This window comes from Salminus brasiliensis, chromosome 22, assembly GCF_030463535.1.
Source record: "Salminus brasiliensis chromosome 22, fSalBra1.hap2, whole genome shotgun sequence".
NCBI lineage: Eukaryota > Metazoa > Chordata > Actinopteri > Characiformes > Bryconidae > Salminus > Salminus brasiliensis.
Window position 1 is genome coordinate 3989917 of NC_132899.1, and position 13141 is coordinate 4003057.

The 13141-nt window shown below is 38.8% G+C and overlaps 1 protein-coding gene across 1 annotated transcript; it reads right to left on the reverse strand.

Moving 5' to 3' along the window:
- Positions 1-771: 771 nt before the first annotated feature.
- On the reverse strand, positions 772-8398 carry LOC140544393 (legumain-like). Its single transcript, XM_072667916.1, has 13 exons — positions 8347-8398; positions 6513-6587; positions 6306-6403; positions 6086-6167; positions 4444-4535; positions 3565-3640; positions 3376-3438; positions 3232-3298; positions 2963-3081; positions 1581-1670; positions 1234-1443; positions 892-1053; positions 772-783 (listed from the first exon to the last, which is right to left on the reverse strand). The coding sequence occupies exons 1-13, from the start codon at positions 8362-8364 to the stop codon at positions 772-774; spliced, it is 1164 nt and encodes a 387-aa protein (XP_072524017.1). The 5' UTR covers positions 8365-8398.
- Between the last annotated feature and the right edge of the window lie 4743 nt (positions 8399-13141).

A 13141-nucleotide genomic window follows, 5' to 3' on the forward strand; every position in this document is an offset into this window, starting at 1 on the left:
TTCCTCTTAATCTGCAATTTCTCAAAGGACAGAGTAACACTTCTATGAGGTCAATATGGCTTCCTTTATTAAGTGTCTTCTTTGAGAAAGTATAATAGGAATCCAAATTCGCAATGAATTCGAAATACCTCTGTGCAGAGTGTCGTAACACCGTTGCTACACTGATTTTATGTAGATAACGCGGTTGTAAATGATAAATTATGTGCATTAGCTGTCAAAGTCTGATTTACTTCCACTGCAACAGGCAAGCTGTAAGTTGTAAACCAATGACTTCCCTAAATGGTTCCCTAAAAGCCCTTTTTTCCCACAATCTACATCATTTTTCAGTTTTTAGTTCATTTTACTCAAAAGCCCAGGCAATGGTACAAATAACTTTGTACCATTGCAAGAGCTCTTCCAGCTTCAAGTACGGCCCGGCTCGACCCACCATCCCTCAAAATCCACGGAAGACGAGCGTCCAGACTTTTTTCTGTCCTGCACCGAAGTGGTGGAACGAGCTTCCCCTGGGTGTCCGAACAGCAGAGTCCAACACTCGCTGTCTTCAATCCCAGACTGAAGACCCTCCTCTTCTGAGAGTACTCAGGCGAAGAGAAGAGTATTATGGTCTCCTTACTGACTTGTGTTTAGTAGAGTCTAAGATTAGAGGAGCTTTGAATTATTAGTCTATTCAGACTAGCTTAGGTTATTCTTAAGTAAATAGCAAAGCACTTTTGTAAGTCGCTCTGGAAAAGAGCGTCTGCTAAATGCCTTAAATGTAAATGTAACTGTAAGTTATTCAATGGACTTAAATGGCAATAAAAACAATGGAAAATTAGAAGTGACCATAGGGTAAGAAGTCGAGGTTTAATTAGTTAATTTAATAAAAAAAAATGTAAGAAAGCTCTGTTTTACCTGATCCTCATGCCAGCCACTGAAGGTCAGCCTGAAATGTTCTGCTATGTCTTTCATATTACGCAGATGAGTCAGTGGACAGTGGGCTCTCCCTCCTTTGATGGTTTTAGCATTGGGGTGAGTAGCAATGGCGTTCACAGCCCTTTTAATCCTGGCTCTTTTCTTTAGGGAAAATCACATTCATATAATTTTAATACAGTAATGAAATTGAATTTGTGAATTACAGAAAAAAAACATGACATTCATTTGGCATGGATTACACAATATACACAAATGTCTCAATTTGCCAAAGGTTCTGCTTGATAGATAATAATAGATTATAGGACTGGCTTCAGTCTTTACCTGCTCAAGTTTGCAAAGATCTCTCTCCAGAGCTCCTCTTTTCTCAAGGTTTCTCTCGCTCTCAATTTTCTTCTTTAGAATCATCAGTGGGACTTCATGGGATGGGGTAAGATGTGTTGGTGCAAAAGAGTTTGCTTTATGAGAATGTTCTGCCTGAGTTTCTGGGTCTGGACAACCCAAGAAGTCCCCAACGGCCAGTTTGCTGAGCTCCTGGACATAGAGAATAAAGGAAGCAGCTCAGGTGATTCAATTTTACAGTAGGTTTTACTGTAGGATTCTTTAGATTCGATTCAGTTCAAATGAATTAGAATACTTTTTGTTTGGTGAGAACCTTTGCAAGTACTTACTGTGTTTCCATAATGACAGGGGGTAGATTCTGTCACATTGCATCTCAAATACTGAAACTGGTCCTGGAAGGTTGTTCTGGTCAGGTCAGACTGTTTGAAAAAGAAATGTAAATAAAAACACTGTAAATAAAAATATACTTATACTGTGTTGTGCCATCAGCTGTAACAGTACCACCATTCAACTTAGGATCTTATGTTCAGGGCTCGGTGGTTTAATGCACTGCCACTCTCAAGCCATGCTTTGCCATCAGCAGCCAGAGCCCAGGAAAGCACAACTGGCTGTGCTCTTTCTAGGAGCGCTCTCTCCCCTCATCACTCTTAAGCGATGTTGGCCGGCACAGGTGTCTGTTAGCTGATACAATGAGGCTGGGGACCCTGCGCTTTCCTCCAAGTGTGTCAGCTGTCCGGCAAGGCTGCATCGGCAGCAGTTCCAAAAGAGGTGGTGGCTGGTTAGGTGGAGGTGGAGGTGGGTTAGTTGGCAGCACAAAAACTGGGAAAAAAATAATGTTCAGGGCTCTGAGTGGCTTAGTATTCCAATGCACTGCCACTGTGACCCAGGGATTGCGAGTTTAAATCCTGAGCCATGCTTTGCCATCAGCAGCCTGAGCCGAGGAGAGCACAATTGGCCGTATTTTTTTATATATATATATATTTTTTTTACGATTTTTAGTCTTCCAAGTGGATCAGAAGTCTAATATACCACTATGGCCCAGGGTTGCAAGTTAAAATCCTGAGCCATGCTTTGCCATCAGCGTCCGGAGTCCATGTGGTACTGTAATAGGAACCACCGCTGCATCAAGAAATGAGCAGGTGAAATTTCTTCCCTCCATCAACTGTCCATCGAACATCTTTATGATAAATTAGAATGGAAATTGTGAGCCAGGCCCTCTTGTTCACCCCAAAAATGCTCTAACTGATACATGGACAAAACGTCCCACAGGTAGCCAGTGTGCTATCACAGTGGTAGCGATGTCGGACAAGGTCGAAAGGCAGTAACTGGTGTGCTATCCCTGTGGTAGTGATGTTGAGTCAATAGGTATGTCTTCGCACCACTTTTCTTTACAATAATAGCTCAAACAAGGAGTCTTAAGCTCAGCTTACCTTAGATTACAGTTACATTTAAGGCATTTAGCAGACGCTCTTCTCCAGAGCGACTTACAAAAGTGCTTTACTGTTTACTCAAGAAGAACCTCAGCAAGTTTCAATAGACTGAAATTCAACGATCCTCTAATCTTAGACTCTACTAAACACAAGTCAGTATGGAGACCATAATACTCTTCTCTTCGCCTGAGTACTCTCGGAAGAGGAGGGTCTTCAGTCTGGGTTTCAAGACAGTGAGCGACTCTGCCGTTCACGTGTCAGTCTATATGCTATAGGCTCACCATTCTGCAGTGCAAAAGCCAACATGAAGTGAATTCATCAGCGAGATATGTATGTCTGTGTTCATCAAGGTAGCATGAATAGGAGCTGGTCCAGGGGTTGGCAGCAGACACTGCATGAACTAAAACACAAAGAGGGAAGCATCGGATCAGCATCTCTTTACTTCAGCCTCTCTTATTGGAGCACATGACTGTCAATGAGGACATTGTCCTCTTCTGGGTGAAATGAAAAAGCCATCTACCATCTATAAAGTCTAAACTAAACAGCTTACCGTTTATGTTTTTTGGGAGATGTTCAATCATGGATCCAGAGAAACAGCTTTCCATGTAAATCACCATCTGCAGTGTTGTACAGGACAATGTCAATAACATTACTTTCAGAAATGAAAGTCTGAGCATGTTGTGTTCCTACTGACCTTTGAGAACTGGTGGCATCTAGACATCTTAGTTATAGTGTCAACAAGGTCATACGCATGAAGCTGAAATGAGGTAAAGCATGTTAGATGCTGATTTTATGTATAAAATTAATATATAATTATATATAATATATAATATTCATTAATGTATAAAGTTCAGAAAACTAGGAAAACAGGAATACAGCTTACTGTATCACTTGGAAAGGCGAACAGTCCTTTACCCCCGTGATCCGACAGGTAGACAAAAATGGTGTCATTTTTACCGCTGTTGATGAAAACAGGTGAACAGTTTATTATTATTATTATTATTATTATTATTAATAATAATAATAATAATAATAATAATAATCATTATTATTAGTATTTTTATTTTTATTATCACATTTAATAATCAGATGCTTCCAGAGGTGTCAAGTAACAAAGTACAAATACTTCATTTTACATTTTACATACTTAATTTTGGTTATCAATAATTTACTGAAGTAATTCATTTTTTATTTCTACTCCTCACATTTTCACCCAATCATCTGAACTTTTTACTCCTTACATTTTAAAACAGCCTCGTTACTCCGATTTCATTTCTCTTTGTTTTCATTACGGCAAACCCATATCCAAACTTTTGGCACCATTACAAAACTTCTTGACAACGACTCCTCATATTTTCCATTTTCCTCATGTTGATGCTCAGTAGAGCACAGAGACGCTCCTTTAATAGAGCTGATATTACTGAAATGCTTCATTTTCAATGGGCAGATCTGCAGCTGAAACAGGAGCCTAGTGCAGCCCAACATTTTTAACATCAACATTTTAATAGAACATTCTCCTCATTATGGCTTTTAGAGAATTTTCATTATTTATTGATGGGGGGGGGGGGGGGGGGGGTAGTGCACTATAGACCCCTGTGGCGTGAAACCAGGACTTTTACACTTTTACTGGAGTAAAAAGCTTAAGTTGATACTTCATCTTCTATATAAGTCTTTAAAAAACCTAGTATCTCCACTTCTGTCAATACTTTTGACACCTTTGGACACTTTAAGTTGTTTAGTTTATATACAGTTGAAAAATTACCTTTTCAAGACTTTTTTTGGTCCCCGTCTCTGTTTCTTAACACCTGATTCATCTCCACAGAGCACAGCCAGAAAATTGCTGGCTGATACATCCTGTAAAGAGCAGAGTGGATTACTTGGATTGATAAAATGTAATTATCTCATGCAATGGGGCAAAAAAGTATTCAGTCAGCCACTGAGTGTGCAAGTTCTCCTACATAGGTACACTTCAACATTATATGAATTTTAAAGAATGTAAATTTGTAAGTATTTGTAAATTATGGTGGAAAATAAGTATTTGGTCACCCACAAACAAGCAAGATTTTTGACTCTCACAGACCTGTAACTTCTTCTTTAAGAGGCTTCTGTCACTCGTTACCTGTATTAATGGCACCTGTTTGAAGACACCTGCCCACAACCTCAAACAGTCACACTCCAAACTTAACCATGGCTAAAACCAAAGAGCTGTCGAAGGACACCAGGAAGAAAATTGTAGACCTTCACCAGGCTGGGAAGGGTAAATCTACAATAGGCAGCAGGATGGTGTGAATTAATCAACTGTGGGAGCAATTGTAAGAAAATGGAAGACTTTGGAAGACCATTGATAATCTCCCCCGATCTAGGGCCCCACGCAAGATCTCAGCCCGTGGGGTCAAAATGATCATGAGAACGGTGAGCAAAAATCCCAGAATTAGAGGGACCTGATGAATGATCTGCAGAGAGCTGAGTAACAAAGGCTACCATCAGTAACACTCTACGCCAAGAGGGACTCAAATCCTGCCAGTGCCAGGCATGTTCCCCTGCTTAAGTACATGTCCAGGCCCATCTGAAGTTTGCCAGAGAGCATATGGATGATCCAGAAGAGGATTGGGAGAAGATCATGTGATCAGATGAAACCAAAATAGAACTTTTCGGTACAAACACAACTCCTTGTGTTTGGAGGAGAGTGAATGGAAACATTATGCTTTGGGGCTGTTTTTCTGCAAAGGGGACTGGACGACTGATCCGTGTTAATGGAAGAATGAACAGGGCCATGTATTGTGAGATTTTAAGCCAAAACCTCCTTCCATCAGTGAGAGCATTGAAGATGAAAGGTGGCTGGGTCTTCCAGCATGACAATGATCCCAAACACACCACTCGGGCAACAAAGGAGTGGCTCTGTAAAAAGCATTTCCAGGTCCTGGAGTGGCCTAGCCAGTCTCCAGACCTCAACCCCATAGAAAATTTGTGGAGGAAGTTAAAAGTCTGTGTTGCCCAGCAACAGCCCCAAAACATCACTGCTCTAGAGGAGATCTGCATGGAGGAATGGACCAAAATACCAGCTACAGTGTGTGCAAACCTGGTGAAGACTTACAAGAAATGTTTGACCTCTGTCATTGACAACAAAGGTTATATTACAAAGTATTGAGTTGAACTTTTGTTATTGACCAAATACTTATTTTCCACCATAATTTACAAATAAATTCTTTAAAAATTCTACAATGTGATTTCCTGGATTTCTTTTCTCATTTTCTCTCTCATAGTTGAAATGTACCTATGATGAAAATTACAGACCTCTCTAATCTTTCTAAGTAGGAGAACTTGCACAATCAGTGGCTGACTAAATACTTTTTTGCCCCACTGCAGTATGTATTGGTGAAATGGAAATCTGAAAAAATACTTACGTGTCCGGTGTAGTCTTTCAGGACTCCTGGATAAACATTTGGGCCATCAGGCTCGTTAATGATTTCTCCTGGATTTGGGTTGCTGTTGATAGGAGCAAAAAAAAAAAAGCTGGAGACTTTCTGCTTCCACTTTCCACTCCACACACGCATCATCTTAGTTTGCCAGCAAATACAATCGATATATTCATCCATTACAGGATAAATATAAAAATCCACTTACTCTGCATTGTAAGCTATATCATCATACATCATCACTACAATCTGCTCATCTGGAATGCCGTTGTGGTGAACCATCTGATAGGCATGGCACACATCAGCCTGATCAATAGATAAGAAGGTTTCTACACGGTGCTGGATATCAGAAAGTGCTTATTATCTGTTTTGAAACAGATCTAAAATTTAAATAAACAGTAAACTACAGTCAGACCTGATGTCTGTAATTGTTCCAGCCTGTGGAACCAGCAGCCAGAAGAACCCACTGCTTGCTCTGTGTCTCACCCATCTTAGAAGTCAACACAAGAACAACAAAAGAAGTCTTATCTTTTTTACATATTCATTAAAAGAATGCAAAGAATGCACCATTGACTTTTATTTATTTATTTATTTATAAACAAAATTGGACACCTCATAAAAACCTTTGTATTTAAACACATTTGACACATATAAACATATTTAAACATCTTGACGTTTGATCTTCAATATTGGAAGATGAAGATTTTTTTGCATGTGTGGATTGGATGCGTTGTTACGGGCATCTGGTGACTAAATTGTGCCAGTAGCACCTTTGAAAACATATTTACCTAGAAAATTGGTGACATCTTCAATAATTATTTCAACTCTGTAACTCCGTAACACATACAACTGCAAATTACTTAAAACATCATTTGTAAAATGTATCGAATCTTTATTAAATATATATTATTAGAAATGTAAATGTCTTGTAAGGAAAAAGTTATAACTGTCACGGTTTGTCACTGGAGACCGAGGCGGACGTACTCGCAGGATAATTATTAATAAACAAAAATCCAAACCATGAAACTGACATTAGAACACACCCACATGGACATTCACACAACTACGCAAGGGACGACTGAAACAAATAGGTACTTATACAGAGGATAACAAGGAACATCTGGGAGTAACAAGGGGGCGTGGTTACAAAGGAGACACTGGTGGAAACACTAATGGACAGGCGTGGCTAGGACAGACAAGACGCAAACAGAGCTTTGGGAGCTTGGGAGCACATGTCAACACAAAACAAAAGAACACATGACAATAACATCCCCACATGTACTCCTTATAACTTAAAATGGCTAAAAGATAAAGGGTTAACCATTAGAAATCAGCTGTTCCACTGTCCACTAAATCATCTACAAAAAGTGGAACAACTGACCAACATGGCCAGATCAGGACATCCCAGCAAATTCACCCCAGAGCAGACCTGAAGATGAGTAAAGAAGTCTCCAACAATCTTAAAATGTCATCAAATCTAGCATCTATCATCAGAAAGAATCTGAACAAGCTTGATTTTCATGGGAGGTGAGGAATCCCTTTCCTGTCAAAGAAAAACATCACTGATCTCTAACTGTTCTGAGATCCTTTTAAACCACTTCTCAGACTCCACCCTTCTTTCTGAAGGCCTCAGAGAGCTCTCTGGATCTGGCCATAATGGTGATCTTCTTCACCCCTCACTTTAACCATCAATCAAGATCAGACCAGACTAAATGTCTGAGGTTTAAATAAGACTCCAGACTCCTCCAGAATAATCCTCTCCAACCATGTTCTGATCATCTGCAGCTGATGTGATGAAGTCTGATTCTACCCATTTGAAAGAATAATTAATGTGGGGGGTTCGTACCTTTTTCCTCAAAGAAAAAATAAATTTCTATGAATTCCATTTTATAAACAATTTTAAAAGCCATAGTTTTATGGCTCTTATAATACATAGACCCTAGATAATACATTAGACCCTTACAGTTAGTTCTGTTACTAGTATTTTAAACCCTCACAGTTCTTTTATTCAGTATATTAAATTTTCACAGTTATTAAGTTGTACTATTTAGTATATTAGGATATACATTATGTATTAAAAATATATACTATAAGGATAAACCCCTTAACAAGCCTTACAGTTGTCCTTAATGTGAAGCTTAAAATGAATTAAAAGGAAAAGAAAGAAAAAAGCATTAAAATCCACAATTTAAATGTATTATTTATTTTATTCAGTTAAATTTGAATAGATAGATACTCTTTATTCATACCTGATATCTGTAGGTCATCCACTCTCCAGAATCAGGAGCTGGAAGAACAGTCTTGCTCTGTGTCTCACCCTTGACCAGACTGTACAAGACTGAAACTAACAAGGCCTGCTTCAGATATCTGCATGATCAGCATCAGGGGGGGCTGAACCTCCCCACTACACGAATTTACTTTCAGTTTCATTCAGCATCATCCCATATAAATCATTTCAGATGTGGAAAAATAGCCAAGAAGACGTGACAGTCAGATAATAAACATGAACACTTTGCCTGCCATCATCTGGTGCCTGTTTGAGATATTAATATTGTCATAGAGAGAAACTGCAGACTCACTCTCTCAAGATTTTTCTTTCATTTTTTCCCTCATATAGAATCACTCTACAGAAATAGTTCAGATCAGTTTATTCTAGAGCAGCATCTTTCATATTCTGAACTGTAGCAGATTTATGAATATTAGCCTCCTGGACAATAAATTAGTTGCCTTGCGTGTTTAAGGCAGTAAAAACTTTAGGGTCCTGTAGATGGCGCTGCACAAGGATGAGCAGGCTATGAAAACCTGCAACGGGGTTCACGGATTGAGAAGAGGTGGTACAGGAAATTCTCATTAGAATTGTGGCCGAAAGACAAAGCTGATGTATAGGGATCGCTGGAGGGTTTCACGGCTAGAGAATGAAAATTGCTTCACTTCACAGAATCGCTTTTAAATGCAGACAATGCAGGTCCTTCACCACCAATTTCTGAAAGGAAACGGCATACCATGAACATATAGAGCAGAGTGGCATGCAAAAGGCCTTTGCTCACTTCAGTTTAAGAATGATGAGTATGAGGAGAATTCCCTGTAGACTGGGATTTTTGCCACTGCTGGTAGACCCATATGACCGTATGCTTCCTACAGCTTCCATACACCTGCAGATTCAGCTACTTATTTTCAGCTGCTACTACTTTGTGAACACCATTTACTCTCAAACTCCTTATCCCCCATTTCTATCACCCATCCAGCAGAAACTCCAGCAGAAACTAATAACCAGGCCTGCTTCAGATATCAGCATGAGATATAGGATATCAGATATAAGCACCTTGCGTGTTTAAGGTGGTAGGAAGCTCCTGCAGATGGTGCTTTACATCCTTCGAGCTACAGGTCTTTACTGTGATCTCTCAATGTACTTTGCAAACTCCTTGATTTACAGAAGCATGAAGCCTTGAGGTATTTGAGGTGTTGATGACCAGTTATTTTTCACGACTCGTTCCAAACCTTCATGTCCATCATGCAAATTTCTGCTTTACAATATCTGGAGAATTCGACATCACATTTTTAAACATCAACTAAAGACCCACCTTTAGCACTAATATCACATCTGTTAAAGTGTTCATTGCATTTACAGCAATACCTACATATTGCACTGCTCATGTTCTTCTCCACAGGGTTTCAGACAGTTTAGTTATCTCTACATTCAGATTCTAGGAATTGTGCATTTCTTGGAAATTGTTCATATAAGGTATTATGTGGCTCATTCCTGGCAATGCCATGGCTCAAAAGTGCCTTTAACTCAGGGTCTATCGACACTAGCTTTGGGAGATGAATAAGCACTTTTGTAAGTGCTCTGGATGAGAGCATCTGCTGAATTCCCTGACCCATTAGTTTAAAAGATGGAAGAGATCCAGAGCAGAAAAACACTTGAGCATATTTTGCTTTCAGTTTTTTGCTTAACAGCTTTTCCTACTTTTGCTGTTATCCTTCTTAAACAGTCACTGTAACAGGGGTTACGGCCAGCCCGTAGAAGACTGCAACAAATAAAGTGGGAAAAGCTCAGAAAATAGATGTAGAAACAATTTACTTTCTTTTTGTTATTAAAGAGCTTTTAAAAATCAGATGTCAAGGTCATCTATCTATATCTATAGTCTCCACGCTCTGCAACAAAGACCACAGAGAGAGAGAAACAGAAGAGAGATAACGACCTCTCCAATAACAGTGGTCAGATGGTCAATAGTACAACAATCTCCTGGGAGCCAAGATCTACTATCCCTCCGAGAAGTCTACCCTGGATCTGAGCAAGCACATTGCCACTGAGCTCAAGTCCCTTATGAATCAGCAGGTTTCATATTTATACCAGGTGCATCCCCTAATCGCTATTCCAGTAGTGGCCAGCAGAGGGCACACACAGAACACATGCTTATACTTAGAGTCTTTAAACTTAGAGGTATCTTTGAATTTTTAGTCTATTCAAACTAGCTGCCGTTATTCTTGGGTAAATAGCAAAGCACATTTGTAAGTCACTCTGGAAAAGAGCATTTGCTAAATGCCGTAAATGTAAATGTAAATGCTTAAGCTTAATTTTACATAATTTCAAATGTGTTTCCTCTGTTTGGTCAGTTGAAAGACCAGTATAATGAGCTCCAAAGCTCATATATTCATTAAAGGCACAGGAATGTAAAGGGGGATAAAAAAAGTCTTGTCACCAGAAAGGCACATGCTTGTACAATTTGCTCTGAGATAAGATAGATTAATACACCAAAGTATGGCTGAAAGGTTTAAGGCTGCATGAGAACTGTAATATAGATATATAGATATAGAACTGCTGTTTAACAGAAGTATAGAATGAACCAATGTTTGCTGGGTTGGAGAAACTTAATGTAACAATTTTTAGTGTAGAAATATTCACAGTCAGTGATGGTCATGTGTTTATAACATATATATCTAAAAGGTTTCTTCTTTCAAACATTAGAGTTATTCTTAGCAGTGCTAGAATAAAATAGTACAGTGTATTTTAAATGCACAAACATTGCAGTCAGAATCTGGGGCTATTTTAGACATCAGAATTATTAATAGTATCAACTTAAAGAAGAGAAACTGCAGACTCACGCTGTATAACCTTTACTTTCACTTTCACTCATATAGGATCATCCCACATTCAGTAACAGCATCTCTCTCTCTCTCTCTCTCTCTCTCTCTATATATATATATATATATATATATATATATATATATATACACACACACATATACATCTCCATTGTCTGTATTTAGTTGTCCTCATGTTTTGAACCATTCTGTACAGTGTGTAAATAACTCCAATAGAAATAGAACCAATAGAAATGAATGAGTTTAATGAATTTACTGTTTTAGATAATTCTATTAAAGCATGGAGCACATCAGAAGCATTTAAAAAAAGATACAATTAAAAGAAAGTAAAAAAATATATATTTTCACTTTTAGTTCACACCAGACTGAAAAGCTGTTAATCAGCCATGCTTAGTGCTGATTCTACGTATCATTGATTGGCCAGCTTCTATCTGAGGTGTCTAATATGCCTGAATTTCTCCAGCATATTGAATCTTACCCATTACATATATAAAAATGTAAGGCAGACAAGCCTAAAACCTACTCTATGGCTAATTGGAAGCCAGTGTAATGTCTGAGTACTGGAGTAATGTATTAAAAAGTGCTCCTTGTCTTTGTTCGTACTCTGGCAGCAGCATTCTGAATAAGCTGCAGCTGTCTAATGAGGCTGGTGATGAGGCCATTGCAGTCTGCATCTACTCTGCTGGAAATGAATGTGTGAATGGTTTTTGAGAGCTTCTTGAATCTCTTCTTCTTGTCGAATCTCTTCTTCTTCTCGAGTCTCTGAATATTACCATGTTTTTCAGGTGATAAAAATCTGACTTAGTAACAGATTAAATTAGTCTGTTCATGTATCCTTTAAACTGAGACAAGCATTGACCTCCCTTTGCCAGGACTAAATAGAATCAAATCAAATTAAATGAATGTGTATAACGCTTTTTACAACTGGTGTTATTACAAGGCAGCTTTACACAATCAGTAATTAGTAAAAAGAAAAGAATCAACATCATAAAAAGACATGAAAACCATGAATACCCCCAAGTGAGCAGCCAAAGCCCACAGTGGCAAGGAAGAGCTCCCTCAGAGCTGAAAGAAGAAACCTTGGGAGGGACCAAGACTAACAAGGGGGGCCCGGCCCATCCTCCTCTGATCAGAACTATTTATTAATTATTGATAAAAGTTGCCAAACCATCTAAACTGTTCTTCTGCTCAGGTGTGCAACATATTCATAATCATAATATAATAATCATGGTGTTGTAGAAATGAATGATAATAGTAATGAGAGTAATGATGGGTAACAGTGGTAATATCAATAATGGCAGCTGGTGGGTGGCAGCTGGTCTGATGCAGGTAGAGGGGACCATTTACTCAGAGAAGGTAAAAAGACAGAGTTAGTTCTGAGTGGATTAGACTGTAATCATTAGGGGAACTGCTGATATAAATTTGTCATCTACATCTGCTTTCATAAGCGTTTGCATTGTTTTGCAGGATTTGGCAGGATTGCAGGATTTCCCCTACAAGCAAATGGGTGTGTCGAGTATCCTGCAGTGGACTGAATTCCTTTCCCTGCCTTGTGCCAAATAATTCCTGGTTTTCTTCTGAAGGAAAAAGATGAATTTCATGGTTTCATGTTGGCACTAACATCTGCTTTGCATTTTCTATGCTCTGTTGATTAATAACCTGTGCTTTTGGACCTTTCCTTGGTTGTTTTGTGGATTTTGCTCTTGTGTCTTTGGTTCTTTTGCTCTGGACCTTAACTGTTATTCTCTTGTGACTGAACCCTTGCCTGTTTGTTGAATCTTGAGTTTAAACTGTTCTGAATACTGGTACATGTGTCCTTTACAAGTATATGAGCCCCAAATATCATGTGAAATAGATCTGGCTATGGGATATGGTTCAGAATTCATCCAAGACATCCTAAGTCCAAAATTGCTTTTGACAGCTTTATTTATAGAACAG

Bases quoted from the DNA above. Each gene is read 5' to 3' on its own strand.
- LOC140544393 (XM_072667916.1), bottom strand. The intron at 6,168-6,305 runs GTAAGTGGATTT...TCCTATCAACAG, and splicing joins GATATAGCTTACAATGCAGA to CAACCCAAATCCAGGAGAAA. The intron at 3,299-3,375 runs GTCAGTAGGAAC...ACAACACTGCAG, and splicing joins GATGCCACCAGTTCTCAAAG to ATGGTGATTTACATGGAAAG.